The sequence below is a fragment of the Ascoidea rubescens genome (genome assembly GCF_001661345.1).
Source record: "Ascoidea rubescens DSM 1968 unplaced genomic scaffold ASCRUscaffold_7, whole genome shotgun sequence".
Classification (NCBI taxonomy): Eukaryota; Fungi; Ascomycota; class Saccharomycetes; order Ascoideales; family Ascoideaceae; genus Ascoidea; species Ascoidea rubescens.
This window is the reverse complement of record NW_017962919.1, coordinates 951,029-968,690: the sequence shown is the minus strand read 5'-3', so window position 1 is coordinate 968,690 and position 17,662 is coordinate 951,029. Positions and strand designations below refer to the sequence as shown.

At 32.7% G+C, this 17,662-nt stretch overlaps 7 protein-coding genes across 7 annotated transcripts in view; 5 read left to right on the top strand and 2 right to left on the bottom strand.

Moving 5' to 3' along the window:
* KIC1 (putative serine/threonine protein kinase KIC1) overlaps positions 1-1,027 on the top strand; it is a gene marked incomplete at both ends in the record, with an annotated part of 3,256 nt that extends 2,229 nt beyond the window's left edge. Inside the window, one exon of the mRNA XM_020194877.1 lies at positions 150-1,027. Coding sequence (XP_020047218.1) covers positions 150-1,027 — 878 coding nt within the window. The remainder of the gene's footprint in view (positions 1-149) is intronic.
* A 234-nt stretch (positions 1,028-1,261) lies between these two features.
* COF1 (cofilin) lies at positions 1,262-2,045 on the bottom strand. Its single transcript, XM_020193399.1, has 3 exons — positions 1,973-2,045; positions 1,878-1,884; positions 1,262-1,804 (listed from the first exon to the last, which is right to left on the bottom strand). Exons 1-3 carry the CDS (start codon positions 1,973-1,975, stop codon positions 1,386-1,388), a joined length of 429 nt encoding a protein of 142 aa, XP_020047217.1. The 5' UTR covers positions 1,976-2,045; the 3' UTR covers positions 1,262-1,385.
* Positions 2,046-2,504: 459 nt separating this feature from the next.
* On the top strand, positions 2,505-4,634 carry MSY1 (tyrosine--tRNA ligase MSY1). Its single transcript, XM_020189298.1, has 2 exons — positions 2,505-2,714; positions 2,781-4,634. Exons 1-2 carry the CDS (start codon positions 2,649-2,651, stop codon positions 4,536-4,538), a joined length of 1,824 nt encoding a protein of 607 aa, XP_020047216.1. The 5' UTR covers positions 2,505-2,648; the 3' UTR covers positions 4,539-4,634.
* A 1,219-nt stretch (positions 4,635-5,853) lies between these two features.
* On the top strand, positions 5,854-7,785 carry ASCRUDRAFT_35550 (MFS general substrate transporter; the record flags this gene model as incomplete). The annotated part of the gene is made up of 1 exon (XM_020190619.1): positions 5,854-7,785. The coding sequence occupies one exon, from the start codon at positions 5,854-5,856 to the stop codon at positions 7,783-7,785; it is 1,932 nt and encodes a 643-aa protein (XP_020047215.1).
* Positions 7,786-8,207: 422 nt separating this feature from the next.
* LYS4 (homoaconitate hydratase LYS4) lies at positions 8,208-10,502 on the bottom strand. The gene has a single exon (XM_020191214.1). The coding sequence runs from the start codon at positions 10,392-10,394 to the stop codon at positions 8,292-8,294; it is 2,103 nt and encodes a 700-aa protein (XP_020047214.1). The 5' UTR covers positions 10,395-10,502; the 3' UTR covers positions 8,208-8,291.
* A 493-nt stretch (positions 10,503-10,995) lies between these two features.
* On the top strand, positions 10,996-13,295 carry ASCRUDRAFT_76254 (uncharacterized protein). Its single transcript, XM_020193398.1, has one exon. It carries the CDS (start codon positions 11,213-11,215, stop codon positions 13,202-13,204), a length of 1,992 nt encoding a protein of 663 aa, XP_020047213.1. The 5' UTR covers positions 10,996-11,212; the 3' UTR covers positions 13,205-13,295.
* Positions 13,296-13,541: 246 nt separating this feature from the next.
* RAD2 (ssDNA endodeoxyribonuclease RAD2) lies at positions 13,542-16,853 on the top strand (the record flags this gene model as incomplete). Its single annotated transcript, XM_020190596.1, has 3 exons — positions 13,542-14,736; positions 14,980-15,684; positions 15,778-16,853. 3 exons carry the CDS (start codon positions 13,542-13,544, stop codon positions 16,851-16,853), a joined length of 2,976 nt encoding a protein of 991 aa, XP_020047212.1.
* Positions 16,854-17,662: the final 809 nt, after the last annotated feature.

The following is a 17,662-nucleotide window of genomic DNA, read 5'->3' as shown; positions in this document are numbered from 1 at the left end:
TAATAATAATAATAATAATAATAATAATAATAATAATAATAATAATAATAATAATAATAATAATAATAATAATAATAATAATAATAATAATAATAGTAATAGTAATAGTAATAGTAATAGTAATAGTAATAATACAAGTAATATTCTAGTGAGTCAAAACACAGGTAAATCAACCATTAGTGGTATAAACAACAAATTTAGTAGTATGAGACCAAGAGCAGGCACATTGACAATTAATACTAGTAATTTGAGCATTAATACTAGTAGTAGCAATACTATTAATAACAATGATAAAAAAATCTTGGGAGGAGGAGATTTGACGAATATTAATCTTAATAGTATTAATACATTGAACAATATTAATGCATTAAATAATCTTAATGGGAATGGTAAATTATCTCGAAAGCCAACATTAAAATCCATAAAAAGCTCACAACTGAGTATTAATCAACAGAATAATAATCAGATAAGTTCACAGCTAAGTTTGCAGATGAATAATCAAATTAGCCAAATTAATCAAATTAATCAGCTAAGTCAGTTAAGTCAATTTAACCCAAGCAATACGATCAATTCAATAAATTCGATAAATCCGGCGGGGTTGCCGATCCGAACACCATCACCAAAGCGAGTTGACTTTTCACCATCGAAATCATTGCCAATACGAGGAACAGGGTCTATGAAGCCTGGTGGTAATAGCAACGGCAATATTTTTGAGAATGGTGATAGTAATGATAATAACAATAATAACAATAACAATAACAATAATAACAATAATAACAATAACAATAATAACAATAATGCAAATATGAATGGAAATGGGGTTACTAATGGATCGGCGCTTAGGAATCGAAACATACAGCCCATTGGGGTGTTTCCTATGATGCCCAACTTGAATCCAGCAGCATTTATTGATATTTATCCTCGAGATAAGTTGATTGGGGATTTGAGTTTGATGGTGAATCACTTTGCAAAGGCATTAATAGTGATGGAGGACAATTTGAAAAACATTAAAGAATCGTACCAGTAAAATTATATATAAAATACGCTAGGGTATAGTATGATATAATATACATAAAGATTACAATGGATAATAGATAGAAGTAATTTAATGATCAAGTTAATTGGGTTAATTGAATAACAAAAAATAATTGTAAATTAAGATAGATAGAGGAAAATGATAGAAAAAACCTAAAAAAAATGATAAATAGATTTATAAGAGAAACAGAGAATGAAAAATTATTTTTGTTTTCATTTCAACAATACGTTAGTTTTTAGATTGAGTTGGCTATGATTATAATCAAAATTGTAATAAGTTTCAATTGGAAATCAATTGATTTTAAAATGAGTTTTTTGATGAAGATCTATTTAAAATTGATTTGGAGAGATTAATGAGCACCAGAACGGTTAATCTTTTCCAAGACAGTATCATAGGAAACTTCACTGAGATCTGTACCTTGGATGTCAGCATAGACACCATTAAGAGCTCTTCTTAAGCCGTCCCTTGAGGAAGCGTAGACCATTTTGTTTCTGATTTTGGCGTCATCAGGAGACCAGGAGAAGAAAACAATTTTAGATCTTTTGCCTTCACCTTGACTGATAGTGTATTCAAAGTCGTAGATGGCGTATCTACAGTCGGCTTCAGGCAAATCCTCTAAAAAGTCAGCGTAATCAGTGCTAGAAGAGGTTTTTTCAACGACAATTTCGGTTTTTTCGTCATTTAAGGCAAAAATGATATATTTTAATTTTTTGCCCAATTTCAAGGAATGGAAGGCGGTTATGGACTTGTCAGAGACAGAGACACTAGAAGAGAGAAAAAGAGTTAGTATGTGGGGTCAATTGAGATGGCCAGCAACAAAAGAGAGAAAAGGCATACCCAGAAATAGACTGCGAGGACCAACGAACAAAGACAATGTTAGTAGGGAGTCGCAAAGAAAGCAAGGCAGAACAGCACACAAGCGGCAGGGAGACATACCATTGTGGAAGCAGGAGAAGAGTAGTGGAGAGGAAGCAGAAGAGATAGAAGAAGAGGCAGCACACGCAGCACAAAGAGTGATAGCTGCCAGAAAGCCCAAAACAACAGCGCACCAGGCGCTTTATACTACCCTCAAAAGGAGGTGCGCACGTGCAGAGCCCCTGTTTGCGTTGCGGCCGGGCAACCGCACTTAAGCGCCGAGTATATGTGCTCTTCCTGCCCTCCAGCTTCTCATCTCTGTTTCATTTCTTCCTGTGCTTCCTGTGCTTCCTGGAGGGTGTTTTGTATAGGTCTTCTGTCGTCAAGTGTATGTGCTTTTTTCCTTTTCTGCTTCTTCTGCTGCTGAATAATGATGAGCTTGTTGTCGCCCCAGACTTACACTCTTTGGAGTGAGTGCTGATTGACATCACACTGAAAATCCTGATATTATTCATGTTCAAGTTTTTCCTGTTTTTCCTTTAAGCTTTTACTGTTGGGCTCCTACTAACTTCTCTATTTAGCCTTGCTTTATAACTAATGTATGTCTGAGATTCATTATTGTTATCCTTTTTCTATTTCCATATTCTCCATATTCTCCATATTCTTGCTGATGATCAAATTTTTTATTTCATGCTAATCATGACAGTTTTTCTTTTCTATAGAGTTGAACTATGATTATATTTTTTTCTGACTTTCCATGTATCAAAATTTCGAACCCTCGGATTTTTCATTTCATTTTTCACTTTGTTTTTTTTTTCTTTTTATATATTGTGTATTAGTAAAGTTATGAACTAACATTTCTTTTTTGCTTTAATAGATATTTACTTACATTAATAAGAGCTTTGTTACGAATTTTAATTATTTGAAAATGTTGAGATTACATCTAAAATTAGGCTCAGGCTCATTCAAATATTGTAATTCTTTTAAACTAAATCTTCCAATTAAAAGATTCAATTCAAATATTTATCAAAATGATTTTCAACCCATTAAAGATACCGAGTTCGATGATATTGATTCTTTGAATATGTCTGACTCTACAAAAGTATACAACTATATTAAAAATTTTAAGATCAACCCTCTCTCTTTTAAAAAAGAATTCAACGATACCCCTATACTATCTTTACTTAAACAAAGAAATCTTTTAAGTTCTATAACAAATGACAACCTACCCTCTGAACTAACAATTCCAAACAAAAAATTCACAATTTACTGTGGTGTAGATCCAACTGCCTCGTCTTTACATCTAGGTAACTTATTGCCTCTAATGTTACTTCTCAATTTAAACTTAAGAGGCCACAATATTATAACTGTTGTAGGTGGTGCAACTTCCCTAGTTGGTGACCCAAGTGGTAGACTATCTGAAAGATCGAAAATGAAAGAAAACACAAGGCTAAATAACTTGGACAACATTAATAACCAATTGATCGATTTTGTTAAAAATTCACAAGTTTTTTATAAAAACTTATTGAAAAATCTCTTACCTCCTTCTTCTTTAACATCGTTTGGTAATCACCAAATGCTAAACAATTATTCTTGGTGGAAAGATCTATCTTTCATTCAATTCTTATCAAACTATGGCAACCTTTTCAGAATTAATACAATGCTTCAAAAGGATTCCGTAAAAGATAGATTGTCTTCCAATAATGGTTTGGGCTTTAATGAATTTTCATACCAAATCTTGCAAGCTTATGATTTTTATTATTTAAATAAATTCAAAAATTGTCAAATACAAGTTGGTGGAAATGATCAGTGGGGAAATATAACCGCAGGAATTGAATTTATATCAAAGTTAAATAATATTGAAAATGATATTGGAGACAATAATAATAATAATAATAATAATAATAATAATAATAATAATAATAATAATAATAACATTAACGTTCGAAATGTTAATAATCGGGTTTATGGTTTAACTGTTCCCCTATTAACCACTCAATCAGGCGAAAAATATGGTAAAAGTGCTGGAAATGCAATCTTCATTGATAAAAATTTAACCTCTCCTTTTGCTTTATATAACCATCTTTTTAATACTCCCGACGCTGAAGTTGAAAAATTGCTAAAAATTTTCACAATTATACCTTTATCTCAAATCAATAAAATCATTGAAAAGCATAACCAAAATAAAATCCTAAGATTGCCTCAGTTAATCTTAGCAAACCAAGTAACTTCTTTGATTCATGGAGACGATATAACGACTTCTATTAATTTAGTTAAATTAATCTTGTATAATAATAGTAACAATAATGAAAATGAGAAAGATTATTACTTTAGTGATACAAATATTAAATCAATTGATATTAAAAAAATAATTCAAAGTTTTAATAATCTTGAACTACTAATTAAAGAGAATTCAGCAGATATTTTACATAAAAGGTTTGTTGATATTGTTTCTAAAATAAATAATACCTCAAAAAATTCTTCAAAGAGGTTAATTATTGATGGTGGTTTAACTATTTATTCCAACTCTAAAAAAATTAAAATGCTAAATCCAAACGACACAGTTCAGAGTTCTCACTTGATTTCTGGTCAATTATTAATCCTTAAAATTGGAAAATTAAAGCATATTGCTATTCAGTGTATATAAATTAAAAATATTTACTAAATTTTACTGTCTTTCTGTTACGTGATCCTTTCATATTCTATTCTATCCTATCCTGCCCTATCTAGTTTTTTCCTGTTTGTTCCTGTCCTATCCTACTCTATTTTTTAGTTATCCCTGATTGGCTAATGTATATTTCTATATAGTTCTTGTAATTAGTTTTTTTGTTCGATCACTCAGGAATATATTCCTGCTCCTTTAGCATTGCGAAATAGTTCCAAACCCACCCAGGAAAACAACACCCATATCCATAGAACAACTGGTAAGGTCAAAAAAACGTAAATGTAGTAATTCCCCATGAGAAACTCATTGCCATTGTTGTATGTGTTCTTGTTCAATGAGAATACATTTGAGAATGCTATACCATCAAAGATGACCGAAATGGACACCACCAAAAAAAGAAGCACGACAGCAATTATCGCAGCTCCTAGTTTCTTCAATCGTTGGGCTTCTTTCCTGCCCAAGGGATAGACTGCTGCTTTGGAAACATCTTCTCTCTGGGCCCTGATGCTGTGAACAGCACTAGAGGGAAGGTTGAATCTTGTTAGTTTGCCAGAGACAGGCTTTGTCATATCACTAAGATCACCAAGAGGAAGAATGGCCAACAGTAATTACACCTTGTCCTGAAAGCTAATCTCTTTTGTTGCTGGATGAGATCCACACTCAAAAGGCACTATATGTTGGAACAGACAGCAGGACGTTGGTGAATGATGTATATTGAGGGCTTATAGCCAATTAACAGCAGATTTCCAACATATAGCTAGTTTTTACAGGTATGTGAGTTTTGCAAGTTTTCACAGCTTAATTAATTCAGGGTGCTCCAACCTTCTTTGGCAGCTCATTTTTGATCTCTGTTTGCCTCATTTTTATTCACTTAAACTTGACCGCCGCTTTTATTTTCCTTGAACATTTGTTACAAAAACAACTCAAAAACCCCAATTTTTCCGGATTTTGCTCTCTTTGGAGGTTAGTTCTGGACTTAGACCTGGATTTTTATTTGCTAATTTTCGGATATAACTTACTTTCAAACTTCAAATTTTCTCAATTTGAATAACAATATTACTGTTTTTTCCAATATTCTTTTATGGATTGAAACAACCTTTATGCTACCAGATCAAATTGATAAAATGATTCTGACTACCGACGGTTCTATACTATCCAAAGAGATATAAGACATTTCTTTTGTCTATGAATTATTTTATTTTATTTTATTTTACCTTAGTTCGTTTAATCCTCTTAGTATTATTTCTTTGTTATTAAACATAATTTGTGTGTTTGAAAAAGAAGAAAAAGAGACAAAATGCCTCCAAGATTCTTAGACAAAAATTACTTCAAGAGTCCCTTCTATAGAGAAGATCTCGACGAAAAAAAACAGAATGATAACAGAGATGTTGAATCTGATGTTTCTAGTATTAAGATCTCTCATGGTGTTGCTAAAGCTGAAATTATAAGAAAAATTTGGACAAAAAAAAAATTGGTTATTGCTTACTCATTTCTTATTTTTTCTTCCTTAATTATATCTTTTTGCAAATACGCTGCAGGTACATATTCTCCATATGTTACCTCATCATTTTCAAGACATTCTGCAATTACAACTGCTGGTGTCATTTACAAAATTGCTAGATTAGTTGCTTATCCAATTGTTGCAAAACTATCTGATGTATTTGGTAGATCTGAAGGTTTTTCCGTTGCTGTTTTTCTTTTAACTGTTGGTTATATTATGTACGCTGCTTGCAACAATGTTGCAACCTATTGTCTTGGTATGATTTTTGAAGGTACTGGTGATGTTGCTTATGCTGTTATGCAACAAGTTTTCATTGCTGATACGACAAATTTAATCAATAGAGGCTTTTGGTCTTCTTTACCAGAATCTATTACAACTATTCCAACTTTATATCTAGGTTCCATTGTTGCTGAATCTGTTCTTGAAAATAGCACTTTTCGTTGGGGTTATGGTATGTGGGCAATTATTTTGCCATTTACTTTATTACCTTTAATTATGCTTATGGTTGTGATGGAAAGAAAAGCTAAAAAAGAAGGTATTGCAAAAAACGTTAAAATTTGGAAAACGTTACCTGATGGTTCTTTAACCAAAAAAATTTATCATTTATTGTGGATCGAGTTAGATATTTTCGGTGGTCTCCTTCTTATTATCGGGTTGGGACTTGTTTTAATTCCATTGTCGCTTACTGGTAAAGGAACAAACTATCGTTGGAAAAAAGGTGAATTCATTGCAATGTTTATTATTGGTGTTTTTGTATTAGTTGGTTTCACTTTATGGGATCTCTATGTTGCCAAAAATCCTTTTATTCCCTTTAAATTTATGAAAAAAAATAAAACAGTAATTGCTGTTTGTTTACTTGGGTTTTTTGATTTCTTAAATTATTCCACCTTTACTACTTATTTCCCATCATATTTACAAGTAGCAGCCCATAAATCACCTGGTGAAGCGACAAGAATTGATAATTCATTAAGAGTTTCTTTCCAAATTGCTTCTGTTGTGGTGGGCCTTTTAATGCGTTTCACAAATAGAGCAAGAATTTATGTTTGGATTGGGGTTCCAATGGTTATTCTTGGTCAAGGTCTTATGATTCATTTAGTTGATATGCCCACTGGCTCAGCTGCAAATGAAGCTTCGTTTATTGCTGCAAAAAGTATTTTTGGTGTTGGTCGTGGTTTCTATCAAACTGCTTCTCAAGTTATTCTTCAATCAATTGTTACAAGAGATCAAGTTGCTATTTCAACTGCTATTTTCCTTGCCACGATGACTTTAGGTGGTAGTTTTGGTAGTAGTGTTTGTGGTGCTATTTGGTCAAATTATCTTCCAAATTATCTTAATGATTATTTGCCTGATGAATATCAAAGAAACTCTACTGCTATTTACAAATCGATTGTAACTGCAATGAAATTTGAAATCGGTACTGATGTTAGAAATGCTATTGATCAATCTTATAGGGAAACTGGTAAGATTCTTGCAATTATGAGTACTTGTTTTACTATTCCAATGATCTTTTTATTACTCTTTATCTCTAGTGTTGATCTTAACAAAGAAGATGCAATTAGACAAAGGGAAGTTGATAAGGAATTAGAAAAGTCAGATGTTCCAGAAAATAGAGAAGTTGATAACAATTTCAACAAACCAAGCATTACAGGATCTTCTGAAAAATCTTTACATTCTAATTCTAATTCTAATCCAAATTCTAATGTTGATGTTACCAACAAAGCCAATTAGATATTATGAGTATCTAAAAAGTTTATTTGAACTTTAATTTTTATTTATTTTCATGTGATAATATATTTTGTTTAATTTTATGATTTTCATAGCTTTTAGTTTATACCTTTAATATGTAATTAATTACAATAATAATTTAACCTTCTTCAAAGTATTTTCAAGGTAAAAATACAAAACTTAAAAATCCATTACAAAATCTCGCATATTTTATTTTTGGTTTTGAAGTTGGTTTTTATTTTTGGTTTTATTTTGTATTCTAATTTTAATATTAATATTAATAAAATAAATTGAAAAAGTATTAACCTACACAATTCAAATCACTAATAGCAGCATAAATTATAATCATTTCTAAGAAAAAAAAGAAAATGCGAGAACTATATAATGTCTAATATCTAATATCTAATATCCTGTAAACTGTTAAAAAAAAAACACTTTCTAAAAAAAATATACAAAAAACCGAAAAAACCAAAAAAATAGATAAATCAGGAACTACTAAATTAGAAAAGTTACAACTTGGATTTAACCCAACTTTCCAAACCACCTTTAACGATGATTTCTTGAAGATTGGTTCCTAACTCACCAACTTTTTCCTTTAATAGTACATTATCTTTATCATCTTTAACATAGACTGTGGCAGTTTCAACATCCCAAGTCAAAAACCATCCAGTTCTTTCGGTTAAATCCTTTTCTTTATTTTCATATCTTTTTCTTAAAAGTTCAACTAATTTTGGAACTTCTAATAATAATAAAGCATTATTGATAGAATTTCTAAAATAGGTGTTACTAAATGAACCACAAACAACAACTTTAATTCCCTTGGCCAAAATCGCAGTAGCAGCTTGCTCTCTTGATGAACCAGTACCAAAATTAAAACCCGAAACTATTATATCGTTTGCATGAGCTTTATTTTTAAACTCTCCATCATAATTTTCCATACATACCTCGGCCATTTTTTCTGGGCTCACATCGTCTTGGTAAGTATATTTTCCTGGGTAAATACCATCAGTGTTAAGATTGTCAGTATCACAAAATAATAGTTCACCTTCAATTTTTTTTGGAAATCCGTCTAATATTTCAACGGCTGGAGCAGGAGCTGCTGCATCAGATAATTCTGGTGCTCCATCTGATTGTTTTTCGTTGACTGTGACTGATTTTTTAATTTCGGAAGGATTTGGAATCTTTTCGCCATATATTTCCTCCGGACCACCAATTTTACCCAATACAGCAGATGCAGCAACTATTTCGGGAGAGGCCAAGTAAGCTAGAGCATCCTTTGAACCCATTCTTCCTTTGAAGTTACGATTAGTTGCAGATATACCAATTTCGCCTTCATTTAATAAACCGGCCCCTAAACCGATACATGGGCCACAACCAGCAGGTAGTGGAGTAGCACCAGCATCTAAAAGAGCTTTCCAGGCACCAATATCTTCAGCATCTTTTTGGACGTTGGAGGAGGCAGCAGCAACATAGAATTCAACGCCAGGAGCAATTTTGTGGCCTTTAATGACATCTGCAGCGGCTTTGATGTCAGATAATCTTGAGTTTGTACAAGAGACTAGATAAGCCTTGTTGATTTTCAAATTGTCATTTGATAATTTGTATAAAGAGTTTGAAATTTTAACGGAATTTGGACCACTAATATGAGGACTTAAAGACTCCAAATCGAGTGTTAAGGTTTTGTTGTAGAAAGCATCGTCATCGGATTTCATTAGAGGAATATCGTCTTTAATGGATTGAATTGAATCATTATTGATTCTAGGATGGTTATTGCCCAATTTTTGTAATCTTTGGACATAGAAATCCAATAGTACATCATCTACCGGAAAAACACCGGATAAAGCACCCCATTCTGTAGTCATGTTGGCAATGGTTAATCTGTAGTCGATCGAGATTTCATTTAAGTGATCTGATTGGAATTCAATAGCATGATTTAAAACTTCATCATTGTTGAAAATACCACAAAGAGAAACAATTATATCCTTTCCTGTTACGTTTTTGGGTAGTTTACCCTTTAATATGACTTTTGCAACAGGGGGGATCTGCCACCAAGTTTGACCAGTGGCCCAAATGGAAGCACCATCAGTTCTGACAATCGGGGTACCCAAAGCACCAACACCACCATAAGTATTTGAATGAGAGTCACTTGCAACGCATAAACTGAAAGGAAAAGCATAGCCTTGCTCAATCATAATTTGATGGCCGATACCAGCACCAGCAGGATAAAAATCTATGCCATATTCCTTTGCAAAGTTTTCAATATTTGAGTATTTAGTCAAATTTTTTTCCGATTTATTCTGAACGTCGTGATCCAAAGTCATAACAATTTGTTTCTGATCGTGAATTTTAGAGGCACCAAGACCTTTAAATTTCAATGCAACAGGCCATGTATTATCATGGGTCATACAGTGTCGAGGTTTGATAGAGACGAAATCACCCGAATGGACTTTCTTAGATTTGGGCAAACCAACACTGTATTTCTGAACAATTTTTTCAATCAAATTCTGGCCGATTCTCAAGCCAAAGGAGGAAGAAAAGGCTCTTCTTTGATGATTTATAAAAGAATTGGCACATTTTGTTGAACTGGAGGCCAAATAAGATAGATATGCCATTTTTTTTTGTGCAAATGAATGTGAATAAGCTGCTGATCTTAGACAGTCAAAGTATATATCTTTCTTTTAAGATCAAAAAGGATAGGGATTACGGTTTTTCAATCCGATTTTGCTCCTCGAACGCTTCAAGAACTGGAGAAAAAAGCACTGAAAAATTCAAGTTACATTTTGACTCATACTTAACACGCAGCCAATCAGAGACCGTAGGTTAGTAATACTTCATGTGATATCCCTGCAGCAGACACAGTCTTAGTCAGCAGCATCTAACCAGATGCGCCACCACGCATAGTCCAGCCAGACGGGTACTTTGTTGGCTATCAGCTTGGGTAACAGTGACTTGGCAGGCGGGTAATGCCTTTTTAGCCGCGGCTAACCCAAAAAGAAGGTTCCAGCGCTGCGGTTCTCTGCTGCTTTCAGCCTGTCGCCAACTTCCGCATTGGTTGAGCCGACGATGGTGCTCTCTCACTTTCTAGTTTGGTGAGCTTCCAGATCCGGAAGTAGCCCTTGTTGGAAACGGCCTGTGATTGGTTGGCTCTGTCGTGTATTGTTCTTTTATCGCTTATCTCAGCTCAGCCAAATTTATCGAGATAGAGAGATCTGGTGTTTTTTGATGATCATTGAGTCCCTTCTTTTCCTTGGCCTCACTATAAATATTCCGTTGTTTTTCCCGATACTACTTTGGTTTTTGTTTCTTGATCAACCAAAAAACATTCAATTGAACATTTGCCTTGTCAGTTGTCGATATTCTTATTGTTTATCAACGTTTAATCTCTTCTCTATATTCCATTGATAAATCGTTTCTCCTGTGCTAATTAAAGATGCCCTTTTCTCATCCCTTTGATCAATTCACTGACTCAGAAATGAGATTAACCTCAAAATTGTTGAAGGACCACTATTCCTCCAATTTGCATTTTGTTCAAATTGATTTAGTGGAGCCTCCAAAAAGTGATGTGTTAAAATACTTGAAAGCTAAAGCCGCCAATGAATCAATTTTGCCCTCTGTTCCAAGAGTGTCTTTTGCTTATTTTTATAAAGATGGTCTATTATACAAAGCATTAATCAACTTAGTTGAAGCTCATATCATCACATCTGTTGCATTGCCTGAGGGTGTCGTTGGTCCTGCTTTACCCGAGGATATGATGGAAATCGAAGAAATCTGTTTAGCTCATGAAACTGTTAAAAAGGAAGTTGAGAAATTGCAATTACCTCCAGGTTACGAGATTCGCGCTGATCCTTGGATCTATGGTACTGATGATCCCAATGAAAAGAGACCTTTGGTTCAATGCTACATGTACTTGAAGTCTCAACCTCATCCTGAATCAAACCACTATTCTCTACCTTTATTTTTTTCTCCTGTTTTTGAATTATTAACCCAAAAGTTTGTTAGAATGGACTATTTGCCTTCTGGCTATGATAACAAATCTCTTAAGACTCATCCATGGAAACCTGTTGAATCTTGCGAATATTACCCAGGTCTTAAAAAGGAAAAAGTTGAGAGACCTTTGGCTCCTTTAATCATTACTCAACCTGAAGGTCCCGGCTTTAAAATTGAAGGTTCCAAGATTTACTGGCAAGACTGGGAATTTCATGTCACTCCAAATGTCAGAGAAGGTTTTGCAATACATGATGTCAAATTCAAAAACAGATCCTTATTCTACAGAATCAGTCTTTCAGAAATGGTTGTTCCTTACAGTAAAATTGGTGATGGTCCATGTCACAGAAAACAAGCCTTTGACTTAGGTGATTGCGGTTTTGGTACTAATGCCAACCATTTGCATTTGGGCTGCGACTGTTTGGGTGTCATCAAATACTTCGATTGCATCAGAACCAATAAAGAAGGTGAACCTATTTTGCTACCAAACACCGTTTGTCTTCATGAACAAGATGCTGGCTTACTATACAAACATGTCAACTATAGAACAAATGCTCCTGTTGCTGCCAGAAGAAGAGAATTTGTGGTTCAATCAATTGCAACTGTCGCTAATTATGAATATATTGTCAACTACATTTTTGATCAAGCTGGTTCAATTAACGTTCAAGTTAGAGCAACCGGTATCTTGTCAACCACCCCAATTGAAGAAAATATCACTGTTCCTTATGGCACAATTGTTGCTCCAAACTGTTTAGCTCCTTTCCACCAACACTTGCTAAGTTTCAGATTTGATCCAAGGTTAGATGGTGACAAGAATACTGTTGTATATGATGATGTTGTTCCACTAGATCCAAACGATGAAGTCAACAACAAATACAAAGTTGCTTTTGTTACAAAGACTAATTACGTCGAAAAAGCTGGCCATATCGATACCAATCCCTACGCTAGCAGATCTGTTAAAATCATCAACGAAAATGTCATTAATCCAATTACAAAAAAACCTGTTGGATACAAAATTGATATGCCAGCAAAACAAATGATTTTAGCTGATAAAGAATCTTACAATGTCAAAAGAGCTAAATTTGCAACAAAACAATTCTGGGTCACCAAATACAGAGATGGTGAATTATATGCTGCTGGTGAATTCACCAATCAATCTCAAACTGATACTGGTATCGCCAAATGGGCTAATGGCAAAGATGATGTTAGAAATGAAGATTGCGTCATTTGGTGTACTTTAGCTTTGACTCATATCCCAAGACCAGAAGATTTCCCAGTCATGCCAGTTGACATGTTGCAATTCACTATTTTGCCTGTTGGATTCTTTGAAAGAAATCCTGCTCTTGATGTTCCCCAATCAAACAACTCCTTCAACAAATCTGTTTTAGTTGAAGATACTGGCTCAAATCTTAAATCTTGCTGCAAGACCTCTTTATGATTTTCATAACTTTACATTTTTTAAATTGTTTTTCTGAATTCTGATTAAGTTTTTTTTGTTTATATTCCCTTGTACTAAATACCAATATTCGTTATAAAAATCGTACACTAAATGTAGCTTCATACTGTAAATCACATCACATTAGTATAAGATAACGGTATGCTGAATGTAGGATGTTCTATTTTGATGAAACTTAGTTCTCAATGTGCAACTTTTCTAATCTTCTCTTCTTTTGATTTATAATCGTTCTTTCAAGTTTCAACATTAGCCAATTGATTCTACAGATCCAATGGGAAGTACTTTGTACATTTTTATTTAAGCAGAATAAAAAGAAGAAATGGGTGTGCATCTTCTTTGGAATATACTAGCTCCCTCTTCTCGTGCTGTTAACCTTGAATCTCTTCACAATAAAGTATTAGCAATCGATGCCTCCATTTGGTTGTACCAGTTTTTAAAGGCTGTTAGAGATAAAGATACTAATCAAGCTCTAATAAATTCTCATATTGTCGGTTTTCTAAGAAGAATTTGTAAATTGTTATATTTTGGTATAAAGCCTGTCTTTGTATTTGATGGTGGTGCTCCTGAAATAAAGAAAAAAATTATATTTCAAAGAAAACAGAACAAATCTTACAATAGAGAAAATTTAAAACAAACTGCTAAAAAACTTTTCAATTTGCAATTACAAAAAGAAGCTTTGAAAGCTATTTCAAATGATGATACCAGTAGCAGCAAAGCACCTAAAAATCAACAATCATTAAACAACGATAAAGAGCACTTTACTAAAAATAACCGATTCTTGAAAGAGGATGATTATGAGTTGCCGGAAATAAAAGCTTTTGAGTATGATAAATCTGATTTAAGAATTATTTCTGATAATGAGTATGATGACTATTTTGCTTCATTTGATGCAGACATTGATTTCAATGATATTGATATTGATAATATTGATCCGGGATCCGCTGAATTTGACAAACTATCATTGGCTGCCCAGTATATGATTTTATGGCAATTAAGATTAAAGTCAAGATTAAGAATGGGTTATTCAAAAGAGCAATTGGAATCGTTATTTCCAAACAGTTTAGATTTCTCTAAGTTTCAAATTAAAATGGTTCAAAAAAGAAACTATTTAACCCAGAAGCTAATGAAAGTTTCTGGAATGGATAAAAATGCAGGCTCGATCAATATTACTAATAAAAGGATTGTAGGAGAAAAAAATAGATCTTATAGGCTAGAAAAGAATCAAACTGGGTGGAGTTTGGCTCTAGACAACCCAACAAATAATGCTGATAATCCTGTTGTCATTGACGAGTATGAAAGAGAATTCAATGACGACGACGAAGAGGATGTCAAATTAAATCAAAACGGTTCAGATGATTCAGATGATTCAGACGAATTTGAAGATATTCCACTTGATATTGAAGTCGATAAAACATCTCAAAATTATTCCTTAAATTCTATGCCATTGCCGCCAATTACTGAAGAATTAGCAAAGGTTTTGAATCTGAATAGCTTAAACAAAACAAGAGATCAAAGTAGAATATTGATTTTTAATCGTCCCGATCAAAAAGTATCTTTAAAAACTAAAGAACTTAACAAAACTGATCAAACTAGAATTGGTGATAAAGAAATATATGAATTGGAGAGTTCATCTGATCAAAAAGTCAACGATAGTGAAGAAAGTAATCTTCAAAAAGCAGTATTTGAATCAATTAAAGATAATAATAAAAATGCTAAGAACATCATTAATTTGAAACTTAAAGAGACAAGAATTGAAGCTGAAAAATTTAATGAGCAACAGTTGAAAACAGCAATTGAACAGTCCAAAAAAGAACTTTTCAAAATTAGACAAGAGCAACAAAATTTGCTTGAAGATAACGAAGAAAACGAGTTACCTTTTACTTTTAATTTTCCGAACTCTACTGCAAACATCAAAAATCTAGAAGCTAGGGATTTTTTAAAGCCAAAAGAATTTACCTTTGACAAAAGGTTTTTTCAAAATTCTTTATTGTTTGCCAACAATAAATCCGAAATGATTTTTGAAGATAAACATGATGATGAAAATAAAGATATCAAGCTCAAAAGTAAGGAAAATTTTAATATTATGAATAACGAAAGCTTAACTGACGATAATCAGCATAGTATTGAAGAAAAAAACAAAAAATATGATTTACCACTGGTTATTGAACCTTCCTGGTTTCAGCTGTCTCACATAAATCTAAATCTTAACTCTGAAAATAAAAATAAAAATCCGTACAAACTAACTCAATTGGCAGAAGATAAAAAGACTGAGGTCAATAATGAGTCTGAATTTACACCTGAATTAGTTCCTTATCAAGATATAAAGGAATATATAGAAAAGGATGAAAATGAGTCTCAACATGTAGATATTTTGGATAATATTGATTTCAAAAATGATGAAAGTGGTGATGATGATGATGATGATGATGATGATGATGATGATGATATTATCATTCTTGATAGTATTAAACAAGTTAATCGAATATTTGATGAAATCCAGCCAAAGCAATATACCCCCAAAAACGAATCTGTGTCAACTAAAAGTGGTAATTTAGGTAAAAAGGTTGTATTTGATAGTAATAATAAAAGCCAAAAAGAGCTAGAAGATATTTTACAATATGATTTTTTTGATAATGAAGAGCAAGATTTAATAGAAAACTTCTCAAAAGAAGATCAAGAGCATGAAAGATTTACAAGAGAGATCAACAAGAAGGCCAGTATTAATGGAAATAAATTAAATCTTGATGAAATCGAAATTCAACAAAATTTATTGGAACAAAAAAAAGGTCAACAAATGAGAGATTCTGATGAGGTTACAAGGGATATGATATGTGATATCCAGGAATTATTAAGACAGTTTGGAATTCCATATTTAGTTGCTCCGATGGAGGCTGAAGCTCAATGTGCTGAATTGATTAAATTGAAGCTAGTTGACGGAATAATCACAGACGATAGTGATGTTTTCTTGTTTGGAGGCGATAACATTTATCGCAACTTTTTTCATGATAAGAAATATGTTGAATTTTATGATATGTATTATATTTTGAATAAAGTTGGATTGAATAGAGAAAGATTAATTGAACTAGCATATTTATTGGGCAGTGATTATACAGAAGGAATTAAGGGTATTGGACCAGTAAATGCAATTGAAATTTTAGCAAATTTTGAAAATTTGGAACTTTTCAAAATTTGGTTTGAAAAAACAATTAAAAACCCTGATAGCATGACCAAAGATGATAATGATGTGAATTTTAAAAAAAGGTTATTGAAAAAACTCGTCAAAAATGAGACTATTCTTGATGGGAATTTTCCTGATTCAAAGGTTAAAGAAGCATACTTAAAACCAGAGGTTGACAAAGACAAAACAAAATTTGTGTGGGCAGATCCATATTTAGAGGGATTAAGGGAATTTTTAGAAGTTAAAGTTGGATGGAATAGAAGTAAAATTGATGAAATTCTACTACCTGTTATTAGGGAAATCAATAAAAAGAAGAAGAATGGACAAAGAAATATTGATGAATTTTTCTTGAGAAAAGAGATGCCAAGTAATAAAGCAGGAATTGGGAATGAAAAAGGAAGTAAGAGAATTAAAGAAGCAAGAAAAAAGTTGGTTAAAAAAAGAAAAATGTAATTGTTATTGCTATTACTGAGAGGTTATTGGAGAAGGATCTAAGGAATCGAAATTAAAACCAAAAATGGAGATGATATTTACCAAGTTAATTTTTTTTGTCGAAATTATTGGGTGGCATAATTTTATTGGCTATTGGTATAACACAGAAATATGAGTACCCACACCACAATATCGCTTCAGTTATTGACAATAGTGATACAGTTGTTCAGTAAAATAGAGGCATAAGATTAATTGTTGAAATTATTAGAGTTGACTGAGTTGTTTGGAAATAAGTTTGGCAAGCCATAGTGATTTAATTGAGCAGAGGAAGTTTTTGATTAATGATATTGGTAGTATCACTATTTGGGTTGTTGATTGGAATAAAGATTTTGCATTAAGTAAAGTTACTGTCTTGGGCTCTTCCTACATATGGACAGTGAAACCCAAACAGTCTAAAAAAAGCGTTTTTTCCGAGACTGAACAAGCTTTCCAGCTTTAGGATTATGTTTAGGTTTTTGTTGTTATAATTATAGTTATAGTTTCAAGTATTGAATTGAAAAGCCTGTTTATTCTGATTGAAGGTGTTTATGTTGTTCAAATTGTTGATTGTATTTAGGCTTTAGATATTTGATTGATATTTGATTATGTTGATTCTATAAAGATTATTGGAGCTGTAAGAGGTTGAAGTTGAAGTTGAGGTTTAGTTGTTGTCGTTTGTTGGTGTTTGAATGATGGCTAGATGGTAGCAGATTCCACCATGACCATAGGGTTTTCATGCTGTTCTCAAGTACAGGTATTCTTAAGAGATTCTTTATTCATTTTCACAAGAG